The sequence below is a fragment of the Rattus norvegicus genome, chromosome 3 (genome assembly GCF_021556685.1).
Source record: "Rattus norvegicus strain SHRSP/BbbUtx chromosome 3, alternate assembly SHRSP_T2T, whole genome shotgun sequence".
NCBI lineage: Eukaryota > Metazoa > Chordata > Mammalia > Rodentia > Muridae > Rattus > Rattus norvegicus.
Window position 1 is genome coordinate 141,349,147 of NC_141536.1, and position 17,797 is coordinate 141,366,943.

A 17,797-nucleotide genomic window follows, 5' to 3' on the forward strand; every position below is an offset into this window, starting at 1 on the left:
TGTCCTCTGAACGGGGGCCAAGAGTGACAGGTGGTGGCAACCCGCACTGCATGGCCCCTGGTGTCAAAGATCCTCCTCTTAGTCTCCGCCTCCACTGCCCACGCCCCTGCCTCCGCCTCTGCCCACCATGCCCAATCCCTTACAACCACCCCAGGATTTCGCCTGACTAGCTGCAGCAGACTGCCGGCCACCAGGTTGCCCCTCTCCATTCAGGTACATCTCTCCTTCTCAGTTGGCTGGCCTTGGCCTTCTCTCTCCACAGCTGGAAAAGCGGGGGCATCTGAAAATCCGATACACTTCGCTCCTCTTTCTGCAGCTAGAAAGACTTGAGTTAGACAAGCAGAAGCACACGCCTACCTACCTCATGGCTACAGAAAACGGAGCAGTTGAGCTGGGAACCCAGAGTCTGTCAACAGGTGCCAAGCCCGGGGCAGGAGATAGGAGGGAGGAGCTTCAGAAGGGATGTTTCTGAAGCCAGGGTTAGGCAGGCTTCTCACAGGGAAGTCCGTGCCCAAGGTTCTCTGCTTGGTGCAGGAGGGATTTGGGAATGGGGATAATCTGTGGGTGGAGCTGGGCCGGGTCCAGCACCTGCATGAAGCCTTTGCTGGAGGGGAGATGGGACACCTCAGTCAATGCCTGTTGGGGGTTCACTTTAAAACTAGAACGCAAGGACTGTCGGGAGGCCAGCAAAGCCTATCCAGAGGGGGAGAAGCTGGTGCAGAGCCCCCAAGCTCCAAACAAGACTGTCACCAAGCGGCTCCAGAGACTTGGAGGGACAGGCTTTGAGGGGTTGTTCCTGAGTGGGGACCCAGAGCAGGTCTCTGCCCCGCTTGGCAGGGGAAGAAAGGCAGGGATGCTGATGGATTTCCCCCGTCCTTTGCAGAACAAACACCTAAAGACGCAGCAGGTGATGGATCTCCAGCTTCAGAGAAAGAACCCAGCCTCCCAGACACAGAGAAAGACCTGGGCCCCACTAACACGAAGAAAGACCCTGGCGCGCCGGATCCAAAGAAAAATCCAGATCCACCCTCCCTGAAGAAAACTCCCGAAGCCCCTGGTCCAGAGAAAAAGGGTGACTCGGCCCCAGCTTCAGCCAGCAACCAGGGCCCTTCAGGAGAGGGTGATGGAGGTGGGGGCCCTGCTGAAGGCGGTACGGGGCCTCCTGCAGTCTTGCCCCAGCCCACTGCCACAGCTGATGCCAGCATCCAGAAGCTGGACGCCACGCAAGCGCCCTCGGGCAACCAGGAATCTGGAGAGGCCAAGGCAGGCAAGAAGGCAGCAGAATGCCGAGAAGCAGGACGAAGGGGCTCACCCGCCTTTCTTCACAGCCCTAGCTGCCCCGCGATCATCTCCTGGTGAATGGCCCTGCTTGGGGAGGGGGAAGTCTCATGGCTCCTTTTTCCAGACTTAACCTCCCTCGCTTTGAGTACTGGATATTATCAGATCTTGTGCTGGGGAGGGTAGTTCTGGTTCAGGAACCCACACAACCACCCTATCTCTGAAGAAATGATATTACCTTCATTCAGAGAACAGAATGTCGGACAGAGGATGTCACCAAAGACTGGCTACATGCCCCACCCTCCACTAGGCTTCTGGGTGTTTGTTTCACGAGTGGTAAGCTGGAGTGTAGCCTTCTTAATTTAATACAAAAAGACGACAAACAATTCATTCATAAGCTGGTGCAACCAGTTAGGCACAACTGGACACTCAGGATCTGCAGACGACAGGGACACTTCTCACACCAGTCACAGTAACACATTACTGGCAACACTTCTCATGACAGTCACAGTAATGCACTACTGGCAGTTACATGGTAACATTGTATTTATTTATTTTTTCTATGAATCAGGAGCCTTATAGCTTTCCTTATTAGCCACATACTAGCAGCCAGGTTCTGTCAATAGGTCTTCCCTGGGTTGAGAATTGGCCCTTAATGTGGACAAAACAGATGGCAAGTTTGGTCTGGAAGCCTCGAACCTGCTTGAGGTGTCTCACTTCTTACCTTCTAGTTCTGAGAAGACACTGGCCATGAAGCCCTTAAGCGAGACAACAGAGCTCATCTTTGCAGGGGTGTCTGAAACCCCTGATCCCCAAGATCCTGGTCCAGCTAAGGCAGAAGGAGGGACGAACACGCTGGCAGAGCGGAAAGAAGAGGCAGAGGCAGGCCAGGCTGAGCAGGCTAAGGTGCAAGGGGACACCTCCCAGAGGATCGGGTTCCAGGCTGTTCCCTCAGAGAGAGCAGAGGTGGGGCAGGCCCTCTGTCTCACGGCCAAGGAGGAAGACTGCTTCCAAATTCTGGGTAGGTAGGGGCAGACTGGGGTTAGAGTGTCCCGGGGATGGGGGAGGGAAGGGATGGAGTAGTCCCAGTCCTTTCTTATGCAGGGACCTAAATTACCCTGATCCACACCTCCCCCAGGCTCCCTGATGCAAATGTCACAGGGCACCAGGTAGTATTTCTTTCCGATAGAGACGGGGAAGGGAAACAAAATGTCCAAAAATGATGAAGACCGTTTGACTCAAAACCCCCACTTTTGACTTTCTTCTACTTTGGTTAAGAAGAAAATCACACAGATAAGTGTAACAACGAAAACTTTCTGCAAAGTGGAGTTGGGGCTCTCTGTCTGAGGAAAGGTTCCAATGTCAGTTGCTTTGAAAAGAACTGGTGGAGGGCAGCGCGTCAGGGAGCCATAGCTGCACAGGTGTTTGTGTGAGGGACCAGTTGCGAGGGAAGCTGGGGCAGCACTCTACAAGAACTGGGAGAAAGCCCTGGGGCGGTGGGAGAGCAAGCTTGAACAGCAGGAGGAGTGAGGGGATCCCAGCACGGGTGCAATTGGGCTGGGGGTAGGGTGACATAGGGTCAGGAGAGCCCAGAGTGTCCTGATACCCCCTCCTCCAGGCTGAGGTGCCCTGGGAGACCAGCCAGTCTGCCTGGCTCGCGGCAGAGTGCCACTCAGACAGGGTGGGAGGACCTGGCGGCTGGGCGGTGGCCAGGGGCCCTGCCTCCTGCCCCCGCGGCTCCAGAGACCTCCGCCCTGCCCAGAGATCACATCCTTGGCATGACAGGACCTGAACCACCTCCAAGGGCCGTCTGATTTATCACCAGAGTGGCTTCCCTGCCGCCTCTATTTTTAAAGGTTTCCATTCCGATGAGTCAGCCCGCTGGCCTTCGGAGCCCGCTGTGCTCATGATGCCCACTAGGTGGCGGTGTCCCACTATCGAACTGCTGTGTCCCTGGGCGCCTCACCGCGGTGTGTAATCAGGTGGCCGGCAAGTGTCTCCACCCACACGGTCATTCAGACACAGCAGTCCCACTGTCTGGGATTCCACTTCACAGCTGCTGTATGGGCTTGTTCGGGGGTGTGGCTGTTTTTAATTGAAACAGCCTCCCTCCTCCCTATAGCTTGTATCTAAGTCCTGTCAGCTGGTTAGTTGTCTTACCATTCTTCAGAGACCCTGAATCCCCATTGTTGGAGACAGATGTCCAAGGTCATTTTGGGTGTATAAGGCTGAACTCCAATTGGGTGGGTCTGATAATCCTGTTCTGACCAGATGTTCCCCAGGCGTCACTTTGTGAACTCAATATTTCTTGGGGGGTGGGGCAGATCAGGAAGGAGGCAGTGATGTTAAAGACATTTCCCAGAAGTCCTCACTAACAGCTCAACTCTGTCTTCTTAGATGATTGTCCGCCACCCCCAGCCCCCTTCCCACACAGGATCGTGGAGCTGAGGACCGGAAATGTCAACAGTGAATTCAGCATGAACTCAAAGGAGGCATTGGGAGGGTGAGATAGCGAACCAAGCTTGGAACCACTTATGGGGGAGCATCCAGCCCCTGTGGCCCAGACACACCCCGTAGGACATGGTCCACATACTTGTGCTTGCTTCTCTGTGCTCACACATGTTATCCATCAGGTCTCCCAATGTGCAGTGACCACGGTCACTTTCTGGATAAGCCTTTGGCCATTCCTAGTCTGTTCCTCTCTGCCCCATGCTCTCCAGCCATCATTTTGGTAGAGTAGCCTTTGCTTCAGGAGGGAGTAAGGTCTGGTGGGACGAGTGCTCCTATTTTTCAGAGGAGCAGCCAGAGTCACCACCCGGCCTGTGTCAGGAGAAGGGAGCACAGGCCTTTGGTGACCCCTGGGTGTTGGAAGTAGCCTCACTTCCGGCCTTTCATTCTAGTGGCAAGTTTGGAGCTGTGTGCACCTGCACGGAGAGATCCACAGGCCTCAAGCTGGCAGCCAAGGTCATCAAGAAACAGACCCCCAAGGACAAGGTAGTAGGGGAATGCTGGCCCTGCAGCAGAGAGATATTCTCGGAGTGGACATCTCTTATCTCTTGTCAGTGCTAGGCTGGGACCCTGGTGTGAAAAGCTTGTGCCACACAGAGAGAAGGATGGACAAACAGCCTGTTACAGGAGCCTGGTGTCCCTAACATAAACCACACATCCAATTTCTCAGGGGACTCTCCCTTCTAGGCCCCCTGTGCAGCTCAGAGGCACCGGGGAACATGGCTGCTAGCTCCGAGCCTAGCTGGGAGGGATGAGTTTTCTGTGTGGCTCTACCCAGCTCCTGTGTGTGGATTTTTGACTTATTTATTTGATTGACGGACTGAGAAAGGGCTTGTGCGTCCCAGAGTGTCCTTGAACTCACTTTGTCCCCCCCCCCCCCCCCCCGGAGCTGAGGGCCAAACCCAGGGCCTTGCGCTTGCTAAATCCCCAACCCCTTGAACTCACTTTGAGGCAGAGGGTAACCCTGAACTCCAGATTCTCCTGCTTCTGCTTCTTGTGTGTTGGGATTGCAGGAGTTTTCCACTGCACCCAGTGGTTCTGGGAATTGAACCCAGGACCTCTTGCACCCCAGGCAAGGACTCTGCCAGCTGAGCTACACTCCCAGCCCCAGATCTGTACTTTTGACTGTTCTTCCCTGGTCTGTACCACCAGATCTGGTTCAGAACGAATGCTCAGAGTCCTGTGATAATTCACATAACCAGACGCTGCGTGAGTTAACTGGAGCCAGCTGTTGGTTAATTGATCACTGAGCATTTTTTTTTTTCTTTGCCTTCCACCATCCCAGGTGCCAGAGGGATGTCACAGGACAGGACTGAAAAAGTCCCCAACCTCGTGGGAGCAGCACATCAGAGTATAGGGACAGATAGATGACGAAACAAAGAGCATGACACCAGGTGTTGAGAGGTGCCATGAAGAAAGAGAAGCAGGACAGGGGCGGGGAGTTTGGTCAGAGGGACCATGTTAGATATGGGCCTCTCTGGGGAAGCGGTAGGCAAAGTGTGAGCTGGATGAAGGGCAAAGAGATGCAGCTAGACGGTCTCACACTGATGCCTAGAGTTTAACAGCCGCCCTGGGGATGTGGGCACAAGGAGAGACCTGATGAGCGTTACATGTCAATGACATGGTGTAAATATTCCTACCATAGCTTACATCAGCCCACCAATGAGACTGTTGATCTGCACACTTTCTGAAAGTTAAAAGTGACAGTTGTTTAGCGTAGAAAGGGCGTAACGGGTGGCTGGGTTTCTTTTTTTCTTTTTCTTTTTTTAAGAATTATTTATTTATTTTATATATAGGACTACACTGTAGCTGTCTTCAGATACACCAGAAGAGGGCATCAGATCTCATTACAGATGGTTGTAAGCCACCATGTGGTTGCTGGGAATTGAACTCAGGACCTCTGGAAGAGCAGTCAGTGCTCTTAACCACTGAGCCATCTCTCCAGCCCATGGCTGGGTTTCTAATGCAGCTTAGGTGGAACTGTGACAAAGGCCTTAGTGATGGACTGTCAGTGGGCATACAGAGACGATTGCTCCTAGCTCTTTGTCCCTAATGCTTGGGTGAAGGCTTGTGTCTCTTTCTTTTCCTTGATGACTGTAGGCAAGTCAATCATAGAGAAGGGTGGTACCAAGGACTTACTTAGCATACGATAACATTTGGGGTTTCCTTAGATCCCCCAAAGGGAAATGGCAAAGATAGCTGCTCTGTATTTGAGAATCAACCCCATTGGGGGTGGGGGTTGGACAGGGTCTTATAGTGTGATCTAGGCGGGTCTTGAACTCTTGACCCTCCTGCCTGTGCCTCCTGAATTTCGGGATTAAGAGCATGTGCTCCCCGTTTGCCTAGGAAGCGCAAGGCCCTGGGTTTGGTCCCCAGCTCCAAAAAAAAAAAAGAACCAAAAAAAAAAAAAAAAGAGCATGTGCTCCCACATTTGGCTTTGGAATGGCGCCCACCTGCCTACGACATAGTTATAGCTCTTTTCTAGGTGCTCAGGGTGAGGTTATAGGGAGAGAGCGATGGAAGCAAGGAGGCAGGTGGGAGGAGCTTGGAGTGGGTGTTGGTACCCAGTGGATCCTCTTGATATCCTCGCTCCTCAGGAAATGGTGTTGCTGGAGATCGAGGTCATGAACCAGCTGAACCACCGCAATTTGATCCAGCTGTACTCAGCCATTGAGACCTCTCACGAGATCATCCTGTTCATGGAGTAGTGAGTGTCCACTGTGGGAGTTGGGTCTGGGTGGCAGGGCTAGCAGCCCAGAGCCCGTCTGTAGTGGGGTCTGTGTACACAGCATTGAGGGCGGCGAGCTCTTTGAGAGGATCGTGGATGAGGACTACCAACTGACGGAAGTGGATACCATGGTGTTCGTCAGGCAGATCTGCGACGGGATCCTCTTCATGCACAAGATGAGGGTCCTGCACTTGGACCTCAAGGTACTGGGCTGGGGCCTCCTGAAGTTGTTGACACAGACTCATTTCTCTCTAGCATCCCTTATTCCTCCCTCTCAGCCGGTTCAGAGTGTATCCTGAGTGCTGGCTAAGTGCAAGGGACAGAGAGGGGAGGGTGGGGGTGGAGAGAGGCAGGCCTCAGTCTCAGCTTCCTTGGAGCTTACAGTCCAGTGTTTGGTGCCCTCCAGCTGCTGGTATTGCACAACATCAATCTCCACGTTGGCCCGAGACAGGTACACTGGGTATTTACTCGGAACGAGAACCTAGAGGGTCCACTTCATATCAGTGAGTGTTCTGGGACACCGCCATGGAGCCCACTGAGAAGCCTCATACCAGTGCATGGGAGGCAGGCACTAATGATGAACTCTACAAGGGACTTTCATGTCCTGAACTGACAAAGTCCCTTGCACACAGCTGGTTAAGGACGGCCAATAGATTTTACACTCACCTCCATCTGTGCCGGTGACTGCTGGGAGCTTAGAAACCTGCCTAGGGCTTAGAATCTGAAGAGGGGACCACAAGTCACCCGGTGTCTCCTGTCCCCATAGCAGATGTCCGTGAGTATTAAGCTGGAGTGTTAACAAGCTCCATCAGCACAGAGCGGGTATCCACGTCTGTTCATTCATTTAACACACAGTGACCAAGTCCCTGCTACAGGAAGGAGCGCTCCTAGTGTGGGACTAGGATGAACAAACATGTTCCCTGTCTGTTTTACAACGTCCGAATAAATGAAATTCGTTTAAAAAAGGGTTGGGAAAGGCACAAGCGAGCATCCAGGACACGCAGAGGGAGAAGATGGGGAAATAGACAGTTGTCACCAGTGGAGACAGAGCAGTGGATGGGACATCCAACGGCTTCTGGCTTTGCTCAGTGTCATGTCCTGAGAGGGCGTGACAGTCTCCCAGTGGCTTCTGCAGGTACCTAGGAAGACAAACACAGGAGGAGAGAGATGGTTTTCATGGAACCTAGGTGGAGCAGGGGCCGTAGAAGGCCAAGGTAGGAATCAAGAAGAGAGCTTGTGGGAACGAGAGGCGTGTGCTTTGGAAAATAGGAGTTACCTGGATGGAGGTGCATGGAGAGCGGGCTAGGAAAAAGAGTGATTCCTGAGTTATAGGGACAGATGGAGGTTCTTCTAGGAACTAGGACAGCTGGATGGCTCCCTGGGGGAACATCAGAGGTCCCTTGTGAAGGCTGATTTTCATGGGGAACAGAGTAGGTCCCCTAATTGAAACACAAGGTCCTGAGAGAAAGAACTCTGCCTCCAAGCGTGTGACTTTCAAAGAAGAATTTGCAGGTTTGAGGCAGGTACCGCCCGCTGAGAGCAGCAGAGAGCTGTTGGAGGCCTCCTTGTTATGTTACCCACTCAGGCCAAGGCCCTCCAGTTCCCGATAGCAGCCCTGCCTGGCCTCCAGCCAGGGCACACTGCCTATCAGCATACCTCAGTTTCTCCACCCTCCGCAGGACTGAGAGGAGAGAGATCCCACCTGAGCCTACTGGGTAGTCTTGCTCCTTCTGAGAGCATGCAGGCATGGTGGCTCTCTGAGTACTACCTAAGGATCTCCTCCCACGTGTGGGACCCCCGCAAGGGACCAGGGTGGAGCTAGGGCGGTGGAAGGAGGGTGAGCTGGGTCAGAGGCTAACCCGCCCATCCTTCTCTTCAGCCAGAGAACATCCTGTGTGTGAATACCACCGGGCACTTGGTGAAGATAATTGACTTCGGCCTGGCAAGGAGGTACCAGTGGGGTGTGAGGAGGGTGGGGCCTGTGGTGGGATGGAGAAGGGGGGAGGATGTCTCTGGTGGCCACTGGGCACCTGAGCTCTCAACCTCACGTCCAGGTATAACCCCAATGAGAAGCTGAAGGTGAATTTTGGGACCCCGGAGTTCCTGTCACCAGAGGTGGTGAACTATGACCAGATCTCTGACAAGACGGACATGTGGAGTCTTGGGGTGATCACCTACATGCTGTGAGCCCTGGGGAAGGTGGTGGCTGCAGTCAGCAGGGGTGCAGGGATGGGTAGAAGAGGACAAGACTGGCCTTAGGGTTCTGCTGAGGTGGTCCTACCTTCCTGATCCTTCAGCCTGGGTGCATTTATTTTGGGTGAATGCTAGGGAGAACCAGAAGTGGGGGGACTTTGTACCCATTTTATATATGAAACAACTAAGGTCCCCTAAAAGCACAACATCCCACCCTAGGGAAGATTCTGGATAGCAGATCCCCATGCTCTGGGTGGGGACAGAGGGACAGTGGATTTCTCTTTTGCGTGTGCTCACTTTGTGTTTCACACTTGCTGTTCCTCATCTTCACTGCAACCCTGGGAAGCTGGGGTGACTATGCCCATTTTACAGATGAGAAGAGTGAGGCTCAGAGAGGGGAAGTGACTTGCCCAAAGTCACCCAGCCAGATTCAAACCCAGGTCTGTCCCACTCTGGAAGCCCGGGGTCTTTCCAACACATGCTGCCTCCTAGGCTCTGGCCCACCCTCAGCGGCTGCCACCTCACTCTCTTGTGCCACTCTCCTCTCCTCTAGACTGAGTGGCCTCTCTCCCTTCCTGGGCGACGATGACACGGAGACCCTAAACAACGTCCTGTCTGCCAACTGGTACTTTGATGAGGAGACTTTTGAAGCTGTGTCAGACGAGGCCAAAGACTTCGTTTCCAATCTTATCACGAAGGACCAGAGGTGAGACTTGCCAGGGCTGGGGACCCTGTATGCTCTAGGACAGAGGCATGCCCGGGTCAAGTGGACCTGGCATGGGCCTGCCCTCACCACAGTGCCCTCTCCACAGTGCCAGAATGAGTGCTGAGCAGTGCCTCGCCCACCCCTGGCTCAACAACCTGGCAGAAAAAGCCAAGCGCTGCAACCGTCGTCTCAAGTCCCAGATCCTGCTTAAGAAATACCTCATGAAGAGGCGCTGGAAGGTAGGAGAGCCGGGACAGAAACTGAGGGTCTGAGAGGCGGGAAAGCCCCGTTGCCAGCTCGAGCCCTACCAGCTATGCCTTGGCAATCTCTGTTGACAGAGCCTGGCCTTGTCTGGGAAACATGGGCTTTTCTCTGGGTCCTGGGCTAGCTCCCATTCTGAACTGGAGTTGTTCGCCCAACCTGCCTGCCAGGGGAGGATCATTAATCTAGGACTCAGGCTCGGGGGAGCACCTCCGACTCCATCACGACTCTCCTCCTTCATTTCCCAAATACTTAATGAACAGCTGTTACTTCTAAACTCCCCTCTGCTACGGCAGAGACAGGAGGCGGGAATCTGGGTCGTGTGGACTTAGCTTTCAGTGAAGGGTAGAGAGTTCTTAAGAGGACGGGTCGGAGTGCCAGGGGTCGGGTTACACCTTCAAACAGGGTGTGTGTGTGGGGGGAGCAGTGAGGATGAACAGGTGAATCAAGACCGCAAGGAGAGAGGGGGCAGGAGGAGAGGGAGTGTGAAGCCTCGTGGCAGAGCCCCGAGGTCGAGTGTGAGCCACAGGCAGCAGGATGTATGGCTGGGATAGACTGCGAGAGGTCGGAGTGGAACAGGAGACAGGCTATAGAGCAGCGGTTCTCAGTCTCCTGATGCTGCCACCCTTTGATACAGTTCCTCGTGCTGTGGTGAACCCCAACTTACTTTGGTTGTCACTTCCTAATTGTAGTTTTGCTACTGCTGTGAATCATAATGTAAATATCTAAAATCCAGAATGATCATAGGTAACCCCTGTGAAAGGGTCATTAGACCCCCCAAAGGGGTCCCAACCCACAGGACCCCTGTTGAGGGACTCATGGATTGGGATGAGGGGCTTCCTTTGCTTGGGCCAAACGGTGTCATGGCACCTTTTATAGCTGGGATGGTACTCTGTCTCTCCTGGCCTCCGACTCTCCTTTAACGACAGGGCGATCTTTGAAAAGTCTTCTAGATTTTTTACTTTACATTTACTTATCATTTATTTATCGTGTGTATACAGAAGGCACAGAGGACAAACTCATGCTGTGGCCTAGAGGTCAGAGGACAGCTTTAAGAATCAATTCTGTCGGGGTTGGGGATTTAGCTCAGTGGTAGAGCGCTTGCCTAGCAAGCTCAAGGCCCTGGGTTCGGACCCCAGCTCCGAAAAAAAGAATTGGAAAAAAAAAAAAAAGAATCAATTCTGTCCTTCTACCATGTGGCTCCCATGGGTTGAACTCTGGCTTGGCTGTAAGCACCTTTGTCTGCTAAGCCTCCTCTCAGGCCAGAAGGGGGAACTTTTGAAGGGGCCTTGAAAGGCCACTTGACTATCCCCCAGGTTATCTCCTACCAGAGTACTGACCAGGATTCCTCTTTTGTCCCTTAGAAAAACTTCATTGCTGTCAGCGCAGCCAATCGCTTCAAGAAGATCAGTAGCTCGGGGGCACTGATGGCTTTGGGGGTCTGAACCCCAGGAGCGGCTAAAGCCTGGATGCAGCTGCGCAGTGGTCAAGGCTGAAACCACACAGCTCAGAAGGCCAGAGAGAGCCGGCCAGATCTCTAGAGCAGGCTGGTCAGGACAAAGCTGCACCAGGCCCAGAGGCTTGGGGCTCCGCAGGTCCTTAGGCTTACCGCTTCCCCTACGTGAACATGGAGTGTGGCCTGGAATCCATCTTGCTACCGCCTCCTCAGCAGGGCTGTGGCCTGTCAGCCCCACCCAGACTCCAAGGACAGCCAGGCCATTCCCTAGTCTCTCCCTAGCTTGCCCCTTTGAACTGCTGCCCCGTAGCCTTTTTTTTGCCCCACCTGGGGCACTCTTGCCTGGAGCGGGATGGCCGGGGGTCCAGCAGGTGGGCTGCTGTAGTGGTGGTGGTGGATGGGAAGATTCTAGGAGGGTAAGAATGCAGTCCAGCTGCCAGGGGAGACAGAGCAGGCTTTGTGTGAGAGGACCTCCATGCCCTGCCTCACACTCCCAACAGATACAGCCTTGCACACACCATCTGGCCTCCTGGCTCCCCACCTTCTGTTTTTGTGACCACCAACACATAGGAACTTTGTGAGAGAAAGCCAGCCCAGGCCTGGAGAGGTGGTGGTGGTAGCGGAGAGAAGTCTGGGAGGCCTGAGACCACCCCCCTAAGTTTACTTGAGGACCGAGTCTTCCCATCCTGGCTACTCTGTACCCATCCCAGGGGCATCTGAAACCCCAAATAACAGGATGAACTGGCCACAAGGAGTATGAAGCCGTCGGGCAGACCCCAACCTGCTCTCAGCTTGTGCCTTATAAATAAACACACAGGTTGGAGGCAGCCTCCTTCCCTCTGCGCATGCACACACTCGTGTGAGATTACTGCATTAGTTGCGCACCTACTATGTGCCAGGCACCGAGTCTTCACATCTGCACATAGTGTGGTGTTCACGGATGTAGGCTCAGGAGCCAGACTTCCAAACATGAGTTGTGTTCAGGTGGCTTCCTCACTGTGCCTCAGTTTCTTCTCCTAGGAGGGGGATGATGTCACGAGAGTCAAAGTGTGCAGGGTGGCCCATGCTGAACTCTGGCCGTGGGTTCAACATGGATTAGTTCCTTATTCTTCAGAGGACAGGGAGGAGGTAGATATGATTTGTATCTCACAGAGGGAAACTGAGTCAGGGGGTGAGACAGAGGTAAGACTGCGTCACGGAGAGGAGAGAATGATGGTGTATCATCAGTGGAGATAAGGGTCTAGAACTCTTCACGGCCCATCGAGGAAATGGAAGGGGGTGGGCAGTGTCCTTATCCACATTCTGTAGGCTCAGAGCAAGAGAGGAACTTGAAGCCTACTCAGTAAGCCGGGGCCTGAGGCTTGAAAAGAACTCTTCCCGTGAGCTCAACATTGAACAAGGTTGGCAGAGCTCAGGGTATCCCCGACAGGCAGAGAAGCCTGCTACAATCAGCCTTGCTTTCTGCTCCCTCTGGCCTTGCTTATCTGGGCCTCCCATGCAGTCAGGGGCCTCATGCCACTGTGTGGACTTTCTAACCGAGCCCCAAGTGAGACAGCTTGGTGCGCGGGGCTGCCAGTGTGGCAGATAGAAGCCATGACAGTAGTGAGCACCAGGTCCCCCGCCTGCAGTGAGCAGCATGGAAGAGTTGCACCCTTTGTCTGATGGAAAACCTGATTTCAGGAAGGCTTGAGAGGCTGCAGGGAACCAGGAGCAGTACCCAGACTGATCAGGCACTGTTTCTGCTCTGGCTGCTGCCTGCTACCCTTGGCTTGGGCCTTGGGTGTGTCCACAGTCAGACCTCAGTGATGATGTCCATCTTTCTCCTGCCTCCACGACTGCAGAGCCAGGCACCACAGCCCTGCCTGGCCTGCTCTTGCAAGCAGCAGGTACCAGATGGGGCATGGGATTTGGGACTTGAGGGTGTCTAAGCATGACCTTAGCACTGGGAATCGAAAGTTCTGAAAACCTGTTTTGGGGCTGTGAATGGCAGATGTACTAACAGCAGGGCCCCCACGGTCACACACTGTTGCCCACTGCCCACTGGCACCCTGCTGCCTCCCCCCACCCCCACCTCCACCAGCCAGGCCTGGGTTTCCACTGAGTGGTCCTTTCTGCCTCACTGACCTCACCCTGGCTGAACATCGGGCCACACAACACGATAATGAGTCACCCTGAGAGGGGAGGAAGGAAATGAGATTCAGCCTAAGCAGCAGAGATCCAAGGCTCAGACCCAACAGGGGAAACTGAGGCCACATGAAGCCACAACAGGGAAAGCCTCTTACCGAAGACTTCAGCAGTTGGCGTTAGAATCTTGACTCCGAGCTCATTCCCTTTTTATTTTTTATTTTGTTAGTTTTTCTTTTAGTTTTTAGACACAGGGTTTCTCTGTTTAGCCCTGGCTGTCCTGGAACTCACTCTGTAGACCAGGCTGGCCTTGAACTCAGAGTCCTACCTGCCTCTGCCTCCTGAGTGCTGGGATTAAAAGCATGCACCACCACACCTGGCTCTTGCTTCCTCCTCTCTAACTTGATCACAATCTTAGTTCTTCCTTCTTCTGTAACTCCTAAAGCCATCATGGTAGCTGAGATAGGAAGGGGGGCCCATCTACCATTGATGAGGGAACAGGTTCACAGAAGAAAGATGACTTGCCCAAGGCCACACAGCTAGTTAATACGTCCCAGGCAAGAAGCTCCCCAAAGCCATAGGCAGGGATAATCACCCTGCAACCCCAAATCTACCGTGCCACCCTTCTCCACCCAGAAACATGTCTGAATGAGCATCCCAGGTCCCTAGAGCAAAGAATGCAGACTTGAAGTACAGATGAGAGGGTGAGGCTTTATAGGGATGTCCCCATCTCTATCCCCTCCCAGACAGGGTCTCTGTAGCCCTGGCTGTCCTGGAACTCACCAGGTTGGTTGAACTCACAGAGATCTGCCTGCCTCTGCCTCCCAAGTGCTGAGACTAGCTGCGTGCACCACTCCGCCCTGCTTCGTAAGGACCCTTCGCTCTCTCAAAGCCTGCAGAGCACACTCTCAAAGCTGGAACCCTCGCCCTGTTGCATAGCTGCATCTGTCTCTCTGGAGACTGGGACCCAAGCCCCATGGCTTTCGGTTGAGTTCTATCCCTGGCAGTCATTGGGTGAAAGGAGTCTGTACCCGAGATCTGGGCTAAGGGAGGCAGCAGTCCACAGCTGACTGAGGACTGCCAAGTTGGAGCCAGACCTGAGTAGAGTCTGCGGCCAGAGCTCTGGACCTGGGACCTTGCCATCCCCAGGATGCTAGGCTATGAGCTTCCCAGGCTCCAGGAAGAGCACTTCCTGCTTCTCGTAGTTCAGGGGCACAGTGTCTGTTCCAGCAGCAGTGCACTGGACCTCCTGTGTTACCAGCATGTGCACCTCCCTGGAGCAGGGCTTGGGCACCCCTTTGGTCCAAAAAGGGTTAAGAGCTTCCAGTGGACCCTCCTCCTAGCTGGGCCTAACCCAGAGAGTGTTCCTCCAAGGCCATTTCCTGCCTCTGGGCCTGGGCCAGGCCCACAGTGACCACCCCCTGGGTCTGGAAGCCACCGAGGCCACATCTGGTTTGGATTACACCAGCACTGGTGACGTTGCCTTTTCCTGTCTGAGTCTAGTGGCCTTGAATTCCTCTGGCCACCTTGAACCCAACTAGGCAGTGGTGGGAAAAGACGCAGCCCTTGCTTGGCCGCCCAGAGGGAGCAAGGCCGCCAGGGTTGTTCTGGGAGGTGGGGGGCTGCTCTGCACCTGCTTCTCCTCCCCACTCTGAGAGGAAGCGCTTCTTGAACCCCAGCACCATATTGAGAAGATCCATGTGTTAGCCATCCAGCACTTTACCGCTAAGGAAACTGAGGTGCAGGCTTTCCCAGCGAACTTAGCATGTGTGTTGTGAGCAGTGTAAGTGAAGTCTTCCTGGGCCAGTCTCCGGAGAGGCTCATAGCCTCTGGGACCTCAGAGGTAGGGTAGAGGCTGGGAGAAGCTGGAAGAAAATCCAGGAAACTGTAGGGGAAAGCAAGAAGGAGTCACCAACTTGAAGTCTCATCTCCGTAGAGGTGACAACACTCTAGATGAGGGCACACAAGAAATAAGGCGTTCTGGGATAGTGAGGAGAGTGTGGTGGACAGGGGCGGGGGGAGGGGAGGAGTTGTAGCACACGTGCACTCTCGTGTGGACACACACACACACACACACACACACACACACAAGACTGAAAGCAACTTTACCTGAGTCCATTCTAGTAAGGTTTTGAATATGTTGATGGAGATAATTTGGGGGAAATAATCAGGGGGACTCAAGGCAGAAGGGAGCCACAGAAGAGTCGTGAACAGAGGAAGAGGATGGTAGCATCCATGCTGTAGACTGATAACTGCTGCCAGGCATGTGAGTCAGTTGGAGAGACCGGGAGCAGGGAGAGCAGAGGAGGCTGTACCCAGCGGCAGAGTCAGAGCAGCGAATCAGAAGGACTCAGATACCTTAAGGTACCCAGGGCAGTAACAGACCCAGGATTCCAGGGGCAAACTTCCCTACTTGCTCTCACGATCCTGTCTGTAAAATGGGTTAATGACTTTGCTTCCCCAGGTCAGTGCCAGCCACTGAGATGCCCAGGCAGAGCCTGATGCAGGCTCCTGAGTCCATATTTGGGTATTTCAGCATCTGCTGTGTTCCACATCCGGGACAGCAGTGAATAGACAGAGCCCCTGGTCTCAGGGACCTTCTTCTAACAGGCAAACCACACTGACCTTAGCCTGTACTGACAGGGGGAGAAGGGAGCAGAGGTCAGGGAACATTCATCTGAGGATGCTTGATGGAGCCTGGGCGTGAGAAGGAAGAGAGCCCTGTGGAAAGTGGCAGAAGGATGGGCATGAAAGCTACTGAGGGGAAAGCCTTTGAATGCATGCTCTTACTCACAAGCCCTAAATGGTGCTGAGCAGGCAGGGAGTCCCTGGGGTTCTTTGAGACAGCCCATTGTGAATGATGAATGATTCACTTGTAACCGTTCACCACATCCCTGCTGAGGTAGGAAGAGGAAGAGTGAACAGGGCAAACATAGGGCAAGACCCTTCCCACCCCTGAATCCATGTCCTTAGGTACAGACTCACAACTGTGAAAGCCTCACAGCGGGGCCATGGGAAGGCAGCATGAAGCTGTAGGAGAGTGTGCAGGACAGTTAAGAGGACCCAGGCTTTGGGGCTCCTTCGGAGGGATTGTGGGTAAGTGACAGGGATTGTATGTAGAAAGCCATCCTGCCGAGAGGGGACACTCCTTGGAGAGTAGGCGCCAAGCACAGAGCCCTGAAAGTGGAGAAGCTCATCTGAACTGGCCACAGGGAGGAAGGACTTGCACCTGAGTGACTTGCTGCACAACCTTGGTACTGGCTTAGAGGACAGTGATCTGGGGCAGCCCCAGTCTTCCCGGCTAACAGAGTGACTAACAGGCCTCTGGTCTCTGTTTTTAGCCACAGATCCACTTCCTTCTGTCCACCGACTGACTCCAGAGTCGCCCACCCATTTACCAGCAGGGTAGGAACAGCGGAGGATCAGGCACCTCAAAGGATGCTTTTTATCCTAATTTTATCTCTGTTGACCAAACTATGCATGAAGATGCCAGCCCTAGGGATGGAAAAGAGCACCCACATTTTATAGAGGAGGAAACTGAGGCTCAGATGACTGACTCCACACCGCCAGCAAGTGGAAAGGACAGAATTGAAACCCATGGAATTGGCTAGTCCTTTCTCTACATTCTGTCCCTTTCTTCCACAGCAGCTAGACACTGCCTTGGTAGGGGATCCACCATGGTAAGGGGGCATTCACCAGGCCCAAATACGGATTTACTTCCTGTAACTAATCTATATTGCAATTCCGAATGCCACGCCCTGCTCTAAGCACTTTGCAAATGCTAATTTAGAGAATCCACGAACAATCCTGTGGGGGCAAACACCACTTGTGTATCATTCTGAGGAAAACAGGGAGAGGAAATGACTTTCCCCAGACCACACAGCTAAGACAACACTGAAGGCAACCTTGCCTCTGGCAGCCTGGGTTACGGTACTGGGAGCTTGGCCGAGAGGTGGGGTGTGGTGGGGGTTGGGGGTAGGGGGGAGGCCTGTTGGGCTGAGGTCTGGATTCCTGGGTTGCTGCACTCCCAACAGTTAGATGTGCCAGGCCAACACAACTCCCCCTGCTTTCTCATCATTGCGGCAGCCAGCGCAGGAAGCCGCCCTCTGGGGGAGAGGGTCTCTCCCAGCCAAATGCTTTCTGGGGGTGTGGGAAGGCATGAGTAACTTGCAACTCAAGGCAGGGGAGTGCCTTCCTCAGGGAAGGAAGCAGAGGGTGGGAGGCAGGTCTGAGAGAAGCTCAGGGAAAGAGTCTGTGAGGTGGGCCCTTGGGGTGGTGGGGACCCCATCTATGACCTTGGACCTTGGGCAGGCAGACCAAATACCAGCAGGTAATGACAGCCTAACAGGGTCACTGTGTTTTGTTAGCGCAGGCCCGTCCTACTTCCTGGAACACGCATAATGGAAGAGTGGGTCAGGAGACACCCTGTCAACTGTGCATTCCAAGAATCCGAGCTGCCGTGCGTGATTAAGAACTCTGGAATAGTCTTAAATACTGAGCCTACCATTTTAGGGTTTGATTCAGTCTCAGAACCCTTTCTGCT

General features: G+C 53.8%; 1 protein-coding gene across 4 annotated transcripts; it reads left to right on the forward strand.

The window, feature by feature from the left end:
• The first annotated feature begins 141 nt into the window (after positions 1 to 141).
• Mylk2 (myosin light chain kinase 2) lies at positions 142 to 11,982 on the forward strand. 4 transcript variants are annotated; one of them, XR_015680652.1, is made up of 14 exons: positions 144 to 213; positions 317 to 416; positions 884 to 1,355; positions 2,010 to 2,299; positions 3,676 to 3,781; positions 4,179 to 4,272; positions 6,384 to 6,493; positions 6,576 to 6,717; positions 8,394 to 8,464; positions 8,569 to 8,697; positions 9,054 to 9,147; positions 9,261 to 9,413; positions 9,520 to 9,652; positions 11,039 to 11,980. XR_015680652.1 is itself a non-coding variant. In NM_057209.2 (13 exons), exons 2-13 carry the CDS (start codon positions 365 to 367, stop codon positions 11,117 to 11,119), a joined length of 1,833 nt encoding a protein of 610 aa, NP_476557.2. In that variant the 5' UTR covers positions 142 to 213; positions 317 to 364; the 3' UTR covers positions 11,120 to 11,982. The 4 variants fall into 4 exon arrangements, 2 of the variants coding, with proteins under 2 accessions (NP_476557.2, XP_087503161.1); XR_015680653.1 differs by having other exon boundaries at positions 9,080 to 9,147; NM_057209.2 differs by lacking the exon at positions 9,054 to 9,147 and having other exon boundaries at positions 142 to 213; positions 11,039 to 11,982.
• The last annotated feature ends 5,815 nt before the right edge of the window (positions 11,983 to 17,797 follow it).